We start from the raw sequence: 20,689 nt of genomic DNA on the forward strand, positions 1-20,689 counted from the left end.
TTTTAGCAAGGTGTTGGGCCTTGTCTTTAAAAACAATCTTACACCAGCTTTGCAGCTTCTTATCATCTGATCTGAGTGCTTGATATTGCCCTGTCTTGTCCCCCACACTACACTCTCTATCCTCATGCCTTATCTGAGGCCCTTGCTTTCTGCCTCACTCCTGCTCAGACATTCTTATCTCAAAGTAGCCACCCCCTGCTCCCACCCAGGGCTTTTATCTATGCACATCTTGCACAAGTACAATCCACATGCATTGCTACATTGGAAAACTGGCAAGAAGGTACGGGTGGGCATAGTGTAACCAGAGGTCTTTCCAAAAGGCCTTTGATCACTTTTATGCTTACTTTAAGAAGAAAACAACCATATATTGCTGAGTAACAGTCATTACCTGCATAAACACTGAAAACTGCCTACCAGCTATTATAACTGCTTTCAGTTATGCATGCAATTTCCTGAGAGCATCTCCTCTCACTGAGGCTGAAAATACAAACAGCATGATTCCCTAAATGAAGCAAAATTACAGTCTCAGTCAAAACATTCCACAGGAGGAATTTTGTTTTCCTCAACAACTATCTACCTTTCTCTAATACACATCTTCCCTTTTGCAACTCAAATTCATTATTTCTTGTCCTATTTTCAGCAGATACTGCAGAATATGTTGCTTCCCTTTTTTTCGCGCCAACCCTTCAGGCACCTGAAGGCTGCTATCTTTTCATTCCAAAGTCATAATTTCCTTTAACGTAAACCAACCCGATTTATTCAATCTGTCCTCTTATGACATGCTTTTAAGAATTCAGTCTATGCTCATAACTCCTGTTCAGACTCTTGTCAGCTTGTCTGCATGGTTTTTGGAGGAATAATGTACAGGAAAGGACTGAGGAGCTAGTATGTCAGCTAGGGACTTACCCATAGCAAAGAGATCAAGACTTGGCATCTTGCAAACTATACTGTGGCCTTAATTTCAGTATGGCACTTGCCTTCTCAATGCTCTGTTAACCTATCTTGAATTTCTGTTCATTCATCACCAGACTTCTCCTGGAAAACCACTATGTAACAATTACCCTGAGGCAGAACTTTTGAAGAACCTCCTCCAAACACAGTCCAGTAGATTTTCTCTTGTTGAATTTAGTCAACATTTTTCCACTTTCTGTTTTAAAGCAAATAAACTAATGCTCTGCTCCCCAAGATACTGGTGGCTCTTTCCAGTTTTGTTGTCTGGAAATGAAATAAATTCAGCTTCCACTGAGTTTGGACATAGATGCTAGCAGACGCTAACCACAGTGCAACTCAAGGAAGGCCGTCGATGGATTTGAAGACTAAAGCAATGTATTCACAGTGTGTAGTATTGCGGTGCTACACCTCTCCCCTCTATATGACTCCCCCACACTTTTGCCCTCCCTCTTGGCAGCTCCAGTGAAAAGGATCTGGATCCCTTCACCTCACCAACCCATCCCTCCTGCATCCACAGGACAATGAGAATTTGGAAGGACCTGGGGGCAGCTGAATAATTACCCTCTCTGCAAGTCCAGTAACCTCCTGACAAGCATTCAGAAAGTTACACATTTCAAGCTGTTTGGAATTCCATGTCCAGATGACATTCAAATTCCCTGGTCAGTTCCACGTGGCTTCCTGCCATCTGAACTGTCCACATGCTCTTCCTAACAGTCAGCTCTGCCTAACTTTTACCAGGCCCACTGGAGCCTCGTGCTCTTCTCAGCACATGGGGACTGCTGCTGCCACGGCCACCATTACCAGTGACAGCTTCCTACCATTTTTTTGACGCCACCTGTATCACACTGACATTTTGTCCATTCCCGTTGGAGAAGAAACCACCACATACAGAAAATACTTAAATAAATCTACCTGTCCATGCTACCTTTCCTAGCTCACTCACATATATGCTAAGTATGACAGCACATACTCTGTGATACCCATCAGGAGAGAATCACTGGGGATTAAAACTTGCTAACTTGCTTCATCATAAAATTAATTCAGTGTGAAAGTAGTAATTTTCATCACTTCACAAGCAGACTTTATACATTATCAGACGCCTTCTTCATATCCTGCAATGTGAATTTTAACATGAAAAAGCACCAAGAAAAGTCTACGCTCCACAGATTTCCTCCTAATCAGCAACTACCCAGTGAACTTGGGCAGATACTGCAACCCAAGAAGGGCTACAAGCAGTTATGCAACATTCATTTCAAAATTCATTTCATTTCATCACAGATGGAACTGGAAAAGTAAGTGGCAGCTCACTGAGCATGTACCCCTGCAAGTATCTATACACTGTGAATACAGCTCTGAAGACAGGTCTAGAATTGTGATTTAGAAGTTGACTGATCTGGTATTTTTCATAATGAGTAACTACTACCAAAAATGCAACTGTGAACACACAATTTTTTAAAAATATATTCATTTGCAAACCTCCACATTTTCATTGCCAGGTTGGGTACATGTTTGCCATATCATAGAATCATAGAATGGTTTGGGTTGGAATGGACCTTTAAAATCATTCAGTTCCAACTCCCCTGCTATAGGTAGGGACACCTCCTACTAGACCAGGTTGCTCGAAGCCCCATCCAGCTTGGCCTTGAAAGCTTCCAGGGAGGGGTCATCCACAACCTCACTGGACAACCTGTTCCATATAGCTAAGTTAAAATCTCAGTCTGTAATACAAACTGCATATATTTCCACAAAATGTAATTACATTTTGAACTCTAAAAATCAAAATGCATCTCGTACTTAGTAATCATCCCTTATAAGTTTCACTGAAATAATGATTTTTTTTCATACTATAATTATGCCCAATCTCAAGCTATATGGTGCAAAGATTTTAAATTGTAACTAAATGATAGCAATGAATAAGAAATTAGGAATAATTCGATTATAAGTAATAGCTGTAAATGAACATTTTGATCCTCTAATTCCTCCTATATTTATTAATAAGCTTTAATCAAAGCATGGAGTCAAATTAGTTAACAATGCTGATCTTAAATGATTACTATATTAGACCAAAAGAGTATTGAATATGGCCACATACAGTTGTGGTTAAACCATGCCATAATTTAGAATTTAAAAATCAGCTATTTTTATTCCCTCTCCCCCAACTAATTTACACAGGAAATGCTGTGATAGCTACTTAAATCCTCCAAAATTATAAAGTAAATTAGGAGTTACCAAGTCAGAAGTAGCCATGACAGAATGAAGTATAACAGAAGAAACGCAGATCTCACCTTCACACACTGGGCAGCACTCTCCCGGGACTTTGACAGGATTCAAACAGCTCTGCCCACAAGCTGTAGCAACACAGTGAGGATCTCCATTGATACACTGGCAGAAAGTACAGTCATCCTCTCTCCAGCGGTCTCCATGAGCTTGGATCTGACCATTGGCGTAACAGCCAGCAGGATTATTTACAGGGTAAACTGGGTCTGAAATAAAAGAAATTGCAATAGAACAAGACATTTTACATTTCCTTTTATGCCTAAAGATTATGTATGAATAATTTCAATGTCATGATTTTGTATTATTTAAAAAGAGTTACATGAAGCCACCATCAAACAGAAAGAACCACTCTGTGGTATACAGAGAAAATATAATATAGACAACAACTCAAGGTATTTCAATATTGAAATGTACTGTTGAAAGCGTTAAGTCAGCTTATACTGAATCTTCATAAACTCAGTGTCCTATTTTTAAATACTTCCACTAAAATTTTATATTTAACAAACAGATCTGGAAAAGGAAAATATATCTACAGATGGTTGGATTATATTTATTACAATGTTTAGTTTTTGGATTTTCTGATTTGCTTTTCAAAACAAAATGTATCTTAGATCTATTGATCCTTTTTTTCTTTTGTACCAACTTCACAGATTCTAGAGAAAAACTGGGAACATTTCAACAAAACTAGTCATACAGAAGTGAGAAATTTGACTTGAGAGACTTGAGATTACCAACTTAGTTTGCTTATTGAGACGTCATTCCTGAGTTTACTTTTAACCACACAGACCAGGAGTGTTTTGCAGGCCTTTTTCTATGTCGTGGCCATACCCTGACCCACAGTAGGGCACGATCCAAGTGTATGGCGCCAGCCCTCATCTTCCTCCTCTGGAATCCTGTTTGTATTCTGGCAGAAGATGTGTCAAATATTTTCCAGTATAAGCAAGAGGGTCAATGTGAAATTTCCCACAGGATCTTTTTTAGGAGGACTGCAGGTCTAACAAGCAGACGAGCAGACTGTCAACAGCATAAAGGAAGAACAGAAAAACACTGAAGCCAGATTATGCCCTGGTTCTTTGCTATAATTGTAAACATTGCTCAGCTGAACAGAAGAGCAACAAGTGGAAGAAACAGGCTGCAAAGTGACAGATACAGTCAGAGACACACTGCTGCTGCTTTGGAGCATAATGATGGCTAAATTATTAGCTAAATGAGTAATTTCTGGTGCAGAAATTAGGAACAGCTTCGTATAACATTTGTGAAGAAGGCACCCAAAAAGTACAGCACATGTGACCATGTCTAAGACCATGCCAAGAAATGTAAAAGAAAAACTGAATTAAGAAGGAACTGACAAACTGTAGAACAACAACATGGAACACTTCTTCACTCATTTTCAATTAAAAGGCAAAATAGAAAAGCAGAAGGTTTAAAAATAAAAAAGGATTTAAAAGATACTGTACCTTCACATACTGGACAGCACTCTCCCTCTGGCACATAATACCTGTCACAGTGTAGCTCACCACACTGGGCAGAGAAACAAATAGAGACACCACCCTGACACCGACAGAAGCGACAAGCATCCATTCGAAACATGTCTCCATCATAATATTCCATGCTGTTAAATATGCAAGTTGGCTTCACTTCTGAAAGAAGAAGAAAAAAATGAGTCAGTTATTTTACAGATATTAATAAATGGTAAATAGTTAAACTCATTTTGCTACTAACAAAACCAGACAGAAGGAAACCGCTAAATTTTCCTTCATTAAAAAAAATCCATGTTTTCTTTTAACTACACAGTATGTGTTATTGTCTGTTTAAACAATGGAAGAAATGCTATTCAGATTTATTTTTAGAGCAGTTAGTTATTCACAATTAAAATTCTGATTTTTTAAAAATTAAAATACTGAAGGAAAGTAATTCTCTTTATTGGTGCTACATCTTTTTCATTCTGCTGAGCCAGAAGCTATCTCAAATTTCAGTAAATGAAGCAATAATGTTTTTTATATTTTAAAAAGTGAGCTTCTGATGTTTTTTTAAGAGCAATCTTTCTTTCTACAGGATTCTGGTACACAGGTGGATAAATTGCCTTAGAGCTGTCCATTCATAATGGGCTTTTTTTTTTTTTTTTTTCTTGTTGTTAGTTTATAAGAAACAGATGTATGTTTTCCATGACTGCATGATATGAATTCCAAACACTTCCTAGTTCAATCAAGCTGGAGCTTCATAGCTGTCACCTTACAGCTGTATGCCCCACAAAAAATAATCTCAATTGTAATGACCATTATCTGGTCACTTTGGTGTTTTTAAAACACAGCAAGACTGTTTTGACTATTTCTTGTACAGCAGAGCCCTAACTTATGATTCAGTCCAAACTGACTGTGAAACTAAAAGCCTCTAAAAATTCCTAAATATTTGGGAAAGGACTTGAAGGACATGTTCAGTTCAGCCAGCTATGGATGCACACACTGTGTTGTGCAGCTTCACAGCATAGGGCAAATCACAGAACTGTTTTGACACTGTAGAACAAATACTGGAAATTTACGTTCAATTATAACATACTACATTCTATACCACATTAGTCATTAGGAAGTCATGACTTCACTGTTTCATCATTATATGTTTCACTGAAGCCTCCTTTCTCTTTCCTATTATGGAATAACTTAAAATTCTGGACCTTTTCTGAAACCTGTCCAAGACACTTGAGAACAGATACCAGAAATAAAATAGTGTCTACTAAGCAGATATATTTGTTCAGTAGCTATGAATCTATCATTTTCAAAGCCAAAGGTTCTGAGGAAAAGGAAGCAACTTGTTTCAGCCACAAGTCAAAATTAAAAAGCAGGCAATATGTTGCATATGTTGTTGATTTCCATAGACTACATGGAAAACTGCTTATTCACTAACAAGTATCAAACAGACACATAGAGGCGATAATTGCACCTGCTTTGAGTTCAGGTTTTCTGTTGTTCTTAGTACTCAATTTCACAAGGAAGACAAAAATATTTAAATGAAAACTCAGGATTTTCTCAATCCTCCTGAATCTTCTTAATTTAGGAGTCTGAAGACTTTTCATATAGGTTATTCTTGACATTAATGTAGGTTTTCTTCAAAATTCTAAAGCATTTCAGTGACCTTAGTAGTTCCTCCCACACACACTTACACTGAGCTCCAGTCTCAAGTCATTTAATATGACTGTGAAATGTTAGAGTTGAAACTTGGAATTATCATGAGCAATGTTTGATTTTTACATGCCTGTTCTGTCTTCAAGGCATAATGTAGAAAGCAGTGTTAAAAAAAAAAAAAAAGAGAGTAAAAAGAGGAAATACCACTGTGTCCGGGAAAACAGCTATGACCTCATTAGAAAGCTATTCACATAAACAAACACTTGAAAAATATTTCAAGTTTTTGTAGCTCAAGCTGTTAGTCTAAAAACCTTCTCAAAAAGGAAAAAGTGCCACGAACTTAAAAGGCATTTAAATCCGTTTGTTCCTGACTTTACTTGTTTGATTGCAGCTTTCTAGATTTTTTACTTTTCTCCTCCCCTCTCTCCACCCCAACAGCAGATCTGAATTTCTTCCTAGTTTGGAAAGTAGAAACATCTTCCACGAATTATCATTCATTTTTAAAATATCCAAACATGAATAAGCAAGAAACTGTAAATCCTGAGAGGAAACAATCTATTTTATTCCTACAATGCAAAATGCTATAAAAGTCACTATATGTATATTTTTACAAACTAGATTTATGGTAGTGTATACGTTACATATACATACAGAACTACTGAGCTAGCCATATGCACCCAGATATAAGACAAGGATTACTGTTGTTAGATCTGTGCAGTCTAATGACTCATTCAAGCCAGAACAAACATAATAAGAACTCTAGCTTTAGATATTCATAAAGTGAAAGCCTAATAAAAGAGCCAACATCTTCCTGCGGAATTTGTACCAACACATTTCTTTTAGCAGGATATGCTGGAAGATTCTCTGAGTTCTCTCTCACTTGTCTTTGTTTTAAATAATGCTAATTTTATTGCTTTACTGGCCAACGTATGATAGCCACAAAGAAATGAAAGAATATAAAGATATCATTAAATAAACACAACTTTTCCCGAAAGACTGGCAACCATTTATTATTTGACCAATAAAGAAAATGCTGCATATAAAATTCTTCAAGTAACAAACTTCTCCATGTGACAAAATAATTACAATAGACTGAAACGCACATCAAGCAGTGAAGTGTAACTGCAAACCCAAATCCCTTTTCTGATGCCAACTACCAAATGACACAGCAGGCATGAGACAGCCACAGAGGCCGTGGATTCGTGAACCTGACTTCAGCGTCTGCCAGATATCAGTTAGCCTATGACAGAAGATCCAGACTGCGCACAGACGTTCAGCTACAAACCTGTGGAAGGAGCCAGTGCAGAGCAGACATGACCCAGCACAATGAAGAGTTCCTGCTGGCTTTACACTGACTGTGATGGGACAGATATCAGATCTCTGCTCCAATATCAAGTTACGCACGACTAAGAGGGCATAGCTGGTTTGGCATTGAAGTTCCTGCTCCAGAGGTAAATCAGGGAGAACTCTGACACAAATTTTGCTCTAGAGATTGGTTCAGTGAGCCCCATCCTTTTTATTCTGAGAAAGAGTCCTGAAGTCAGAGCTGCACTGAGCCACACAGGCTTGTGCTACATGGATACAAAAGTGCTCATTTCTGAAGACCTTTATCTCCGAACTGTAGACAGACCTTTTTTTTTTTTTTTGTTTTACCAAATTAGTTTTCTATGGTGTTTTACCTTGTACTTTTATGTCTAATAAACATCCATAGGCTGGACTAATCCAAAATAAATTTGCTGTTACAGAGACCTCTTTAGTTTCCCTGTACTGGTGGTTTTCTTTGTTTAAAGTTACAGAACAGCTCAGGAACACGCATGAGTTTTGCAGTCCAGTCTTTGCTAGGCATTATTCTGCACATGGTTATTTCAAGCACACGAGATGCTCAGCATCAGCTGTCTGTAGGCAAGTTTGGGCATTTTCTTCTAGGTTTGTAGTTGCAGCACTTTGGACATTCCTTTGATATACAGACGAATTTGTACCAGACTCCTGAAAGGAATTGGTGCAAGTCCAGTGAATTTTCCATTAAATGAAAGGGAAGGAAACTGACAAAATTCAGCCCTGTGTCACTACAAACAAAATACAGAAAAGCTTTCTGTTTTTCAAAAGCTCTGCTGATAAGGAGTTTAGAAAAGACAAGGATACACTTCAGTGAATTTGTTCATAGAATGTATACACATTGTATGCTTTCGTTTATCTGCAAACATATCAAAGCAAGCTAGGTAGCAGAAAATATTTGGCTTCTTACTCTTCAGACTTTAGTACTTTGTGCAATGTATTCCCCGTTAACGCATCTGTGGGAACACTGCAAAGTCCTTTCGTCTTGCATCTAGGAACAGCAATCAGGACTAAGACAAAACTGTAACTATCATTTATAAGTCAATGTAATTATTTATACATGCTTTTATGTGATTATTTGAAGGAAAGAAACATTATTTTGTGGCACCTGTAGACTGTAAAAGAAATTGAAAACCACGAGACAGTGAGGTATAACCACCACAGAAAACAATAAAATTGAAAAATTCACATTTAAATCCAAATGGAAAAATTTAGATTTACATAGTGTGGTGGTTTCTAGTGGAGGAAGTCTGTATCATCCCATTAGAAACCACTTCTGTATCCAGATGTCTTAAGCTATACGCAGTGCCTATCTTCAACAACAGTTTTCTTGGTCTACCTCACCAGCAGGTTCCAATCCAGTAACCCAGCAACTTCTTCAGAGGAAAGACAGTTGCACAGGTTGATACCGATGTCTTTCTTTTTTCTTTTCACAGTAGACAAGACCTTATGGCACTGCCATCAGAGAGGGAAGACTTATTTCCAAGTCACCATATAGGGTGGAGAAAAGAGCACAGAAAGAAACCGCAATGGAAGCAGCTCCATCTAAAACCTCTCCAGTCTTGTCTTCTCTTTAAAACCATCAATAACTACGAAACTGCAAACTACTAAACAATTCCACAGTTCAGCTACTGATACTAAGCTCAAATTGCAGCAAGAGTAATTCAAGTTAGATAAAATACACAAAAACATAAGTTACCCAAGTTTCATTGCTTTTCCCTTCTTGAAAGTAGACAGGGGTATATATAACACTTCCTATTACTTTTCTCCAACCTGCAAATCTGCTCCTCAGTAGACTGATTTTGGGTCTCCACCTTCTCTTGAGGCTTAAATACACACATTCCTTTCAGTTTTTATTTTTCTGAATGAGTTTATGCTTCTAAATGTCTGATTGTTTCTAGCTTTCCTCTAGGCTATCTTCTTGTTATCTGTACATCCTTCTAGAAAATACATTTTTAGCATCTTGCAGTAAGCTAAAGACCTAGCACAGAAATCCACCTGGACAGCCAAAGGAGCTGGGGCCACCAACCACTGTGGCAGTACTTTAAAATCCCCTTTTTGCACCAGATTTTGTACATAAAATTGCCAAGCAATTCCTGGAAACAAGCCATGTCCTTTGTAACAGAGGAATACATTTAAATACCAGTCTACCAAACAAGAAAATACATGCTGTGATCACTTTAGCCCTAGGCATGTCAATAGGACACAGGCACCTGCAAAAATCTCAGCACCATTGAAAGTACAGCCATAGCCCATCATTCATCACAAACCCATCTGTGATCTGCCTCCAATACATGAGAGAAGTTTAAAATTGCAGGAAAAAGACTCAAATCTGTTAACACAAGGCTGTGGTTTGGAATTATAGCTAAATGATGATGCTCAGCAGTAGGACTCTTGTGTAGCTCTCACCATCTCCTCCTCTCTTTAATAAAGATATTTAGTGCTAACCTTTTCCTCCAGAGTGCTGGCAACCTTATCCAGGTTTAAGCATCTGCAAATACCTGAGAGTCAGAAGACATTCCCTTAGCAAGTGGATTCGCTTTGGCAAAAAACATCACTACTTCAGAAAGTAAATACTAAAAATTATTTTTAAAACCACATAGAACTGCACCATCTGGCATCTAATATGCTTTGTACATGGCATAACATCAGTTCCACAAAATACACCTAGTATCTTGGTTTTTATTAACTGACATAAATAAATGAAGTAAGTTAGATTTGGTCTTGGACTGGCCTTTAGTTTTTCGCACCTTCTTTTTTCCTTCTGTTTTAAATATGAGTGGCAATGGCACATCTTGCTTCAGACATTTTCCCCACGTTGACTGTGGTGAGTATAATCCAAGTCCAGATCTAAATATTTAATCTCTAAATATCTAAATAACTAAAATATTTGGCATGGCTTGGTAGACTAACCTGCCTTTTCAATTCACTAAACCAAATTCTCATATGACTGTGGCTGGTGATTAAATTTGATTTTCAAATACTATTCAAATACTCTGAATTTAAACAAGCAAACCTGAAAGAACAAAAATGCACCCACAACCACTGAGTCTATTTTCAAAAAGATATGAAGATTATCTTCCTTTAGTATTAATCTTCCATTTATTACTTAAGTTTGTTGTCATTTGCTCCTCACAAGCCACATTTTGCATCTTGCCCTTTCTTACTGACCATGCATCTTTTCAGTATAATAATCCTTTGTAATTTTGACCCTAATTACACTTTTTTTTTTTTACCATTTCTTCTTAAATTCCAGTAATGCCTTATCCAAATTAATCCATTCTCTGCTGCCCATACTGTCACTTTAGCAAGGTACGTTTTCTATTCATACTTTTTTTTTTTTTTTTTTTTTTTTAAGAACAGCACAATTGTCATTAATACAATAATGTCAATTTTTTTTCATTCTTGGAGTTCAGGTATTGTTTTGCTTATCTACCCTGTTCTAAGAAAACCAAAACCTAACATTTCATAGTTATCTTCCATCTTTGCATTCTCATGTAATCCCCATTAGTTATCAAGATCAAATCTAGAACATGTCTCTATTTGGTGCCAAAAATATCCTCAACATATTGCAGTAATTGGTCAGACAATCTCCAGAGTTTTCATTTTAAAGTAGGTGTCTATTTACAGTAAAAAAAAGCCCCTTTGTTTTTAGATGCCTGGAGAGTAACATGCAGTTATATTTAATTAGGATCACGATTATATTCAGTTCTCTGCTCTAGGACAGACTCTACTACCTTGGTAAATTCTTTCTTTCTTTGTGTATTCAGAGTACATGGAAAATAATATTTTCCTCTGTCATGTACATTTTGTGAGGCTTAGTATAGTGAATAATGGGATCCTACAACTAACTGATGCCTGTGGGCTGTTCCACTTGGACTTTGGTCTATTTGTTTTAGTGAAGATTTTCCTTGCAGGCACCATATTCTCCCTGTCAAATTTCTTTAGCATTCACTGATGCTCCTTTCAGAAAAAAGTTATTCATACTTCCCCTTAGATGTAATGGCACTACCATTAACCTTTTCTACACTGTGAGCTTAATAACAGAATAACAATGCCGGTGAGGAGTAATAACATCAGCAGGTGACAAGAAGTGTGATTAGTTAATCTCTCCTCCAACACAGTACTACCCTATAGAGACACAAGTGTAAAGGAAGCCAGGAGGTACAGAAAAAAGAGCTGAATACATCAGCGATATCTTCTCAAATTTGGAAAAAATTTACAGATGCCATTATCAACCATAGGTTATGTGTCACATCAAGTGAATGAGCTTGATGATTTAGGAGCTCACTTCCTTATTATCATGAGTACAGCCTGGAAAAGCAATATAGAAGAGGTCACAGTTTCCCTGTGGCAGTTGTCATCCTTGTCAGCCTGTTATTTTGGGGCATGAACTAGGTACTCTCATTCTCAATGGAAAGGGCAGCAGAAGACTGGCCTTCACCTCCTGGGGCTGGGGCAATGGAGGGGCCGCAGGGCTCCACAGCCACTCCTGGCAAGGCAGAGGGAAGAAAGCAGCCTGCTCCCCTCCACCTTGGAGCTCTTGGACATATTAACTAGGCCCTCTCTCACACAGGCAACCGAGTGTCTTTCAGAGATCATTTTAAATAGCTGCTGAATTCAAGTAAACTTATTCAAAAGTGGAAGCCCTGACTGACAGAAGAAAGCAGCTGCAGGATGCTTTGCAATTTGCTCTCTCAAATTTCTAAAGGCACAGCTCCCAGCCAGTGTGTGCTACAGCACAACCTACATTCAGGAGAGCCATGCGTCAATACCTAATTAGAGAACAGGCATTTTGGATGCTCTCTTGTTTCCAAACACTTCCACTCTTGCTGCACATGTAGCCTTCAATCTATTTAGATTCATTTGTTGATGCTTGTAATTGAATGCTGAATCATTTTTTTCCTTACAACCTCTCCCTTGAGAGAAGCAGTGCACCACTGTTAACAGTTGAAAAAAAAACAAGTAATAAAAGTTGAGTGAATCCGGAGAAACCTCAAATTAATTTCAGTAAAATGCAGGGTGAAGGAATCTCTTGCTCAATCTTCCCCCCAAATTATAAAATGCTATCTAGTACCGTTTAGAAGGAAAGATTTGAATACCTGTTCATCCATTGTAATGGTAAATTATTTTAACCACAGCAATGTTTTAAGAAGTACAAAATTATGTCTCCAGTCACTATATCAGCTTTACGTAAAATCTTCTGTTCTCTGCTTATAATCATGATGATTAAAATCTCAGAAAGAAATATACTGAGCATCTTCTCTCTGAAGCATATTTTGTGCTTATCACCAACGAGAAAGTTTTTCAAAGCACTTTCTAAATGCTGAACAGCCAAAGACTGTAGGTAAAACGTAACTTAATAATAAAATCTAGTTTCATTAAATTGAAACCTTAGAACAGTTTCCAAGCAGGAATAAATTTTGTTTTGCTGAGAAATAATATTTAAAACATTATGTGACAGACTGTAAGAAAGAGGAGATTACATACGATGAGGAACATGAGACCACACCGATTTACCAGGGCTGCTCTGAAAGTAATGCTTCCTGTGTTATTATGTCGGCCCACAACATCAGAGGCAGATGTTGGTGGTATGGCCATAAAGGTTGAACCTTCCCACCAATATTCTGTTACATGTTGTTGCCATGTGACAGATGGCAGCAGAGGGGCAGTCTGACACACTGGTGTTTGACATGGAAGTGCATACGAAGCAAAGGGGTGTCACTGAGTTCCTCCATGCAGAAAAAAATGGCACCCATTGACACACATTGACACTTGCTGAACATTTTTGGAGACCAAACAGTGGATGTGAACACAGAGAGGTGGTGGTGCTGCGCTTCAGCAGTGGCAACAGTGGGTCACTTCCACTGGTGTGGATTTTTATGAGCGTGGCATGCAGGCTCTTGTTCATTGCTGGTGAAAATGTGTAGCTAATGGTGGTGACTATGTTGAAAAAATTTTTTGTAGCTGAGAATTTGCTCTACCAACTAGTATTATTGTGCTCTTTGTATCTGTTGCAGTTTCTATGGAAATAAATAGGAGGCATTACTTTTGGACCAACCTATGTGAATCTGAAGCATGAAAGCAACAGTGAGTGTAATGACTTACTGCTGTACTTATAATGAGACAGGAATTAGCACAACAGCTACATAACCTGCAAAGAACGACTGCTGCTGAGGTGTGTCTCACTGCAGATGAGCATGTTTTTCTGACAGACCAACCCAATGCTAGTTTGAGATAGCAAAGAGAACCACATAAAACCTACAAATCTGTCGTAGAACTTCTAAAAAAGTTGAATATTAAATATAGGAAAAGCTTTTGTCAAAAAAGGCTGACCTGTCCCCCAAATGCTGACAAACAGCAAAGACAATATGATGCCGACAGAGTCTCTACATTATTTTTATTTTGCTGCCCATATACACTAACCACCCCTCAACACCAGTCAGTGCTGCTCTGGGACAACCAGCTCTTCCCTACCCTTTCCAGACAACCTCCCCTCTTTCCACCATCCTATCTCATGCACACCTACGAAGTACACAAGGCTGGGATGCTTAGCACTGCACATCATTAGGGTCCTAACAACACAATGTAGTTACCCCACAGTATATACACTAACTACAGGTTTTGTTTTTTTTTAATTTGCAGTCTATGTAAAATTATTCCTTTATGTCAAGGTAACTCAGAGGATCAGTACTGATGATCCTGACAGTTTTGTATTCCCTCCACTCCCGTAATTTTATCATTAAATAGATATTATAACAGCAGGAAAACTGTATGAATGTCACCATGTGCATGTCCTTTTTACGACACCCTCTTGCTTGTTTTCAGAGGTTTTCAAACCCAAGAATTAATTGAACTAGTTGGTAATTAGTCCACTTACCATTTATAAATCCATTAACTTGCGTTTGATTAAAAACATGCTCTTCAAAATGGCAATTAATCATAATTGGGAAGCAAGAAAATAAGAAATTTAGCATCTTCCTGACAGTTTGTGCCAACAGTCAGCCACCCTCACCACTGAGAACAGTGTGTGCTAGCACTTACTGATTTGGCTCTCATTATGTCTATGGCATTTTTTTTAATGAAGAAATTGATCTAAGACTATCATTGTAATATTGTTCCTCCATCTGTCATTGATATCTAAGGCATCTATTCTGTACTTGCTAATATTTCAAGATCCTTCTGAAAACCAGAACCATATATTAGTATTCAACTTTCAGTCTCTTAAGCAACATTCCACCTTATTTTCCTTTCAAATTAACAAAAGTAAGGGTAGGGATATTTTACATATACATATGAAATTTATATTTTTGTAAATTTTATATATAAAACCATTTTTTTGTGGCACTAGACATTTATCTAGTAACTTATTGCCAGCGTCCATCTTCTAGGACATGACTGTCTGAGAGGTGTGCCTTTCATTTGTCTCAAGTATCTGATGAACTTGACCATTCTAAAATGCACTTGAAAAATCCCAAACTATGAAGCAGTGCAGATTATTTTTAAATCATCATGTGAGTATTTAGAATATTATTAGGTGTAAACATCACAAACATTCTCCTAGGGGGGTGTCTATATAGATATGTGCATTTATGTGCATATGCTGTAAAGAATACAAAAATAGTTTTAAGCATGTGATACTTGCACAATGTAAAAATGTTAAATAACACTTAATAAATATTAGTAAGTAAATATGTAACCAACAAGTAATTTCTTTATGCTCAGAAATTATCTGAGCATGCAGCCTTTCAAGAATCTTTTTTCTCCTTTCAATAGCCAAATACTTCTCTCTTCCAATTCACCGTACACACCACTGAGCAATCCTGAGATTTGCATAACAAATCAAAAATAACAAATTTGCATAACAAATTTACATTTTTTAAATATTTTTTTTCTAAATATTTCCATCTGGAAGCAAAATAAAAGAGAATCAGTCTATTTCTATACTGAAGTGCAATTTCCAAGGGCTTCAAATTTGTGCTAAAGATTACTTGTGTTTATTTAAAGTGTTTTTTTTTTAAAGTGAACCCTACAGTCTAAACAGCTCTTGTTTACAACACTGCAAGAAGCAGATTCAATGCTTAGTGAAAAAAAAAAACCAAAACAACAGTTTTAAAAGGACTCTAGCATTTGTAACTGGCAAAAGAGCATCTGGAAAACACATAGAGAGGGGGCTTTTCACTAAAATTTGAATTCCTTGGGTTTACAGAGAAAAAAATGCTTTAGAAATTAAAGAAACATGACACAACTTACAAATGACATTTTCCCGCTAAATACCTTCAATTAAACTTCCAGTTACTTCTTACTGAATGAACTCAAAGAAAATCATGTCTCTCAAATCTTGACCATATAACAAGAATAACCATCTACCCAGCATCTCCCACAGACACATAAAATCTCCTCTCCAGGTACAAGAGAAAACTTCACGTACCATTGACACATTCAAAGACATCACAGCACTTGCCAGGTGTTCCATCTCCACGCGAGACTATTTGAGGAACGGAGCCTGCCTCGCACATGGGGAAACCGCATAAACCAGAGAGACACTCGCACCTGAAACCAAAGAAAAGTAAGGAAATCCCCATAAATAAATGAAGCCACACATAAGGGGAAAGAATAAGGAAAGGGAAAACGAAAAGCTAGTGCATAAGTTCCAGTATTAGTATACTCATATTTTAGAATCAGCTTTTATTAATACAGTGACCAAGACTACTTATCAACATGAAGTGCATTTGGGGAGGAGGAGAGGGGTTTTTTGTTGCTGTGTTTTGTTTTTTGTTTTTTGTTATAACTATCTGAATTCTGCTAGTCAAGCAGTCAAGAAACAAAAAAGGTCATACACTACAACATCAAAACTTTAGTTGAATATTTTTTCAGATTGTTTGAAAATAGCTAAGTTCTTTAATTTGAAAAAGTAGGCTTCTCCTTTTATTCTGTGAAAAATCAAAATTGATGAAATGCTAATAAGCAGTAACTGTATCTATCTAGAAAAAAGGTGTGTCCTTTTGTTAGGAAACTCTATTACAGCCAATTTTATATAAGGAATAATAAAAGAGAGGAAGATACCATGGAGAATCATTAAATCTAAGCAAAATGGAAACAATTGCATTTTTTTTTTTTTTGGTCATGCTTCCTTTAGGTGCAGAAGAGTAAATATTTAAATACTGTGGTTTGCATTTTCTACATGCAAATAATATTTGCTTATTTAAGAAAATAACTGGAAGACATAAAATACGTTAAGCACTAGTCACATTTGTTTCCAGATTCTCTATTTTATGTTTACTGCAAGTGTTCAAAAGCCAAACATTTAAGATGGTCACTGAGTTTATATTTAAGAGAGTCCTTGCCCCAAACATTGGGCATACTAATGGGATAAGCAGAAATGAGTCAATAAAAGTAGGAGACACAACAAAGAGAAATATGCAAATATCATAGCCAAGCAATGTCACAGTACAGAACTCAAATTTTTAATTAAAAAAATGTAGATTCATTTATTAATCCTCAAAAACATATGAGCTTCAAAAGGAAAAAAGAATTCAGCAGAAAATCCTTTAATTACAAGTTAAAGAAATGAAAATAAGAACTCTATGTATTACTAACTATTTCAAATATATTTAAGTATCTCGAGATAATTCTGAAATTTAAACACTCTTCGGTAAAAAGCATTATTGGTACATAAAGGACTTATTTTTTATTCTTAAAAAGCAAGAAATTTGGTTCTCCTCTACCAAGCAAATATCCTTAACAAGCAGGGTTCAATGAATGAGGAAGAGACACCTCTCAACAGAGAAGGTTTTAGCAGTTCTTCCTTCATCCTCACTGGCATTAGAAAAACGTATAATTCTTCATTCTAAAGCATCAATGAAAGGAAATTTCCATGAAGAAATAAAAGCTAAGTCAAGTAATCTCTCAGGACTTTTATTGTAATACCTGAAAAGGATTTTTAAAATATTCTACTATAACAATGTGTTACTATAAGGGGATAAAAGACTCCTTGAAAAAGTAGCATAATTACACCACGTTTCACAATTAATTTCACAAATTCATCTCATAAATAATTATCTGGTCATTAAATATGTCCAAATAAAGACAAGTAGAATCACAGAATTATATCACCAAGGCTGGAAAAGGCCTCCAAGATCATCCAATCCAACCGTTCACCTACCACCAATATTTCCCCATTAAGGCATGTCCCTTAGTACAGCATCTAAATGTTTCTTGAACACCTCCAGTGATGGTGACTCAACCATCGCCTTGGGCAGCCCATTCAAGCACTTGACCACTCTTTCAGAGATGAAATTTTTCATAACATCCAACCTGAATCTTCCCTAGCACAACTTGAGGCCATTCCCTCCAGTCCTTTTGCTTATATGTAATATAATACTACATGCACATACTTCCCAAGGTATACTGACAGATTTAAAATGTATTTCAGAAATTTTGATAGCACTGTACTTATGTTAATAGTAAAGGATAATAAACTAAAGCAACAAAAAAGCAGAGTTCAGAAATTTAAGTTTTATTTATCATATCTCTGATTTCAACAGTTTTTTTTTTTTTCTCGACCTGGAAGGAAATGAACTATTTTCTTTACCGTGTGCCCTTTTCCTTCAGAAATGCATAAGGGGGAAAAAAAAAAGCAATACTGTTTCTTCTGCATGGAACTGAAAAACCTGAAGGATTTGTGACAGCAGTTTACCTTTCAGATTACTCAGTCCCTTCCTTCTTCAGCTTGACAATGAGGGGATAAAGTTGGGATGGAACAAAGCAGAAATGAAGGAAAAGATCTGGGATGTACAAATGGCAGAGAGGTTCCTTCAAAGAAAATTAAAAGAAAACACTTATCCCTCCATTTTGTCATCCTACAAATAAAGGTAGATATTATATGGAAGAGTACTAGTAGAATAAAGCCATGTACACCCTTTGGCCAAAAGAAAGGAAAAAAGCCAAGAGCACACAAAGATATTTAAGTCATCTTACAGAAATCTGTACTAATATCTCACTTTTCTCCACCTCAATAAAAAGAATATACTTATTGAGACAAAGAAAAAACAATCAATAGTAAACAAAAAAGCCCTGAAATAAGTGCCTACATATTCTTGAAGAAGAAAAAAAAATCTTTAAAAACAAAGGAGTACAGACAAAACCAAAGGAATTTTAAAGGCCTAGATAAAAATACTACATTTCACTTCAATCATTCTATATTCAACACACAAATAACCTCTGGGAAAATATGCAGATCAAACTTAATAAAAATTCTCATGTCAATTTGCAGAGAAAATAGCAGACATAATGAAAATACAGCTGTGAATCTTGATTTTTCAAGTCCTGTGACCTGGGCTCCAGTCCTTTGTCTCATATGTTATTGTGAAAGACTTCATTTCTGGGAGAATATTAAATACTTAGGTTAATAGCTCATAGCTTCTTTTGTTCTCCCACCTTCTCAGTCAACTGCTTTTAACAATAAACAGTCCAAAAAAACAGACAGACAAATAAAAACCAAACCAAACCAAATCCAATGACTTATGATAGACAATCTTCTAAAACATGAGCTGAAAAGATGTTTAGAAGATTGTTGGGAGTAAACATTCCTTTCTGCAGAAATGAATCCCTCCCACTGAGAATAATGAAAGCTTAGCATACTCATTCAAAAACAGCAAAAAGGCCATAACAGTCTAATCAAAGAAGACACCACCCTCCAAAGTTTTTATAAATTGACTTCCCATTTGGATAAAGAAAATCCATTCATGAGAGAATGTCAAAGCAGCAAACACTCTCAGATGGACTTTCAAATACTCTGCATTCTTTTCCTAGCACTGCTAGGAAAATCTTTGACCATCTTCCAGGCTATTAGCATGGAAAACATTGTTTTGGAGACAGAAGTCTTTCAAGAAGAAACCCAAGGAATTCTGGTAGCTGAGCTCAGTTGAAGCACTGCCAGAACAATAACATCTGGAAATTCTGAATAAGTGATCCAGTTCTTAATAAGAGCGAAAAATCAGCTTCATACTACTAGATTTTTTTTTCCTGAAGAGTCTTTTAGAGAAGACAGATGGAAGAGAAGTTTTATTCCAGTTTTGTGCTTCATCACATGCAGCTATCCACATTCAGAGTGTATCTTAGCCTAGTTATTGAGCATTAAGTTTGGAGGAAATTTAGTAGGCTAGACTGTGAAAAGTCTGTTGACAGTGGCCACGATTCCTTCATAAGTAATTTCTATGAAATTCAGAATTTCGAGCTGCTGATTTGTAAGGCACAGTGTTGCCTCTGAGCTGCTCTTTCTATAGTCATAAATTGCCTAAGGAATACACACGCAGCATAAGTTTCTATAAGGAAAGCTTCCAAAAGAGATGACAACTTTACATGTTGATTTGTCACTCAACACAGACTAGAATAATAGAATGGCTTGGGTTGGAAGGGACCTCAAGGACCATTAAGTTCCAACCCTCATGCCACAGGCAGGGCTCCCAGTTGCTAGATCAAGTACTAGACCAGGCTCCCCAGGGTCCCTTCCAACCTGGCCTTGAAGACCTCCAGGGATGGGGCATCCACAACCTCTCTGGGCAACCTATTCCAGCACCTCACCACCCTGTCAGGGAAAAACTTCCCCCTGACATCTAATCTAAATCTTCCCTAGTTTAAAATAATTCCCCCTCGTCCTCTCACTGTCTACTTGTGCAAAAAGTTGATTTCCCTCCTGTTTATAATCTCCCTTTGAATACTGGAAGGCCATAACAAGGTCTCCCCTCCACCTTCTCTTCTCTAGGCTGAACAAGCCCAGCTCCTTCAGACTATTTTTGCAGAAGAGGCACTCTAGCCTATCACTACAGTATTCTAACATCAAATAGCACAGTGACACTGAAAAACTGCAAGATTAAAGAGAGATCACTATCTGATATACCAAGAAGCTAACATTCAGTATCTCACTCTCAAATACCTTATTAGAGCAAAGGCTCTAAGCAAACACATACCTCTGGACACCAGCACATACCCTAACAAAAGTCAAG

General features: G+C 37.0%; 1 protein-coding gene across 1 annotated transcript in view; it reads right to left on the reverse strand.

Moving 5' to 3' along the window:
- Positions 1-20,689, reverse strand: part of CRIM1 (cysteine rich transmembrane BMP regulator 1) — a 172,986-nt gene that overhangs the window by 44,549 nt on the left and 107,748 nt on the right. The window contains exons 4-6 of the mRNA XM_021389763.1: positions 16,114-16,235; positions 4,686-4,868; positions 3,237-3,434 (exon numbers count right to left, since the gene is read on the reverse strand). Coding sequence (XP_021245438.1) covers positions 3,237-3,434; positions 4,686-4,868; positions 16,114-16,235 — 503 coding nt within the window. The remainder of the gene's footprint in view (positions 1-3,236; positions 3,435-4,685; positions 4,869-16,113; positions 16,236-20,689) is intronic.

Source organism: Numida meleagris, chromosome 3, assembly GCF_002078875.1.
Source record: "Numida meleagris isolate 19003 breed g44 Domestic line chromosome 3, NumMel1.0, whole genome shotgun sequence".
NCBI classification, from domain to species: Eukaryota; Metazoa; Chordata; class Aves; order Galliformes; family Numididae; genus Numida; species Numida meleagris.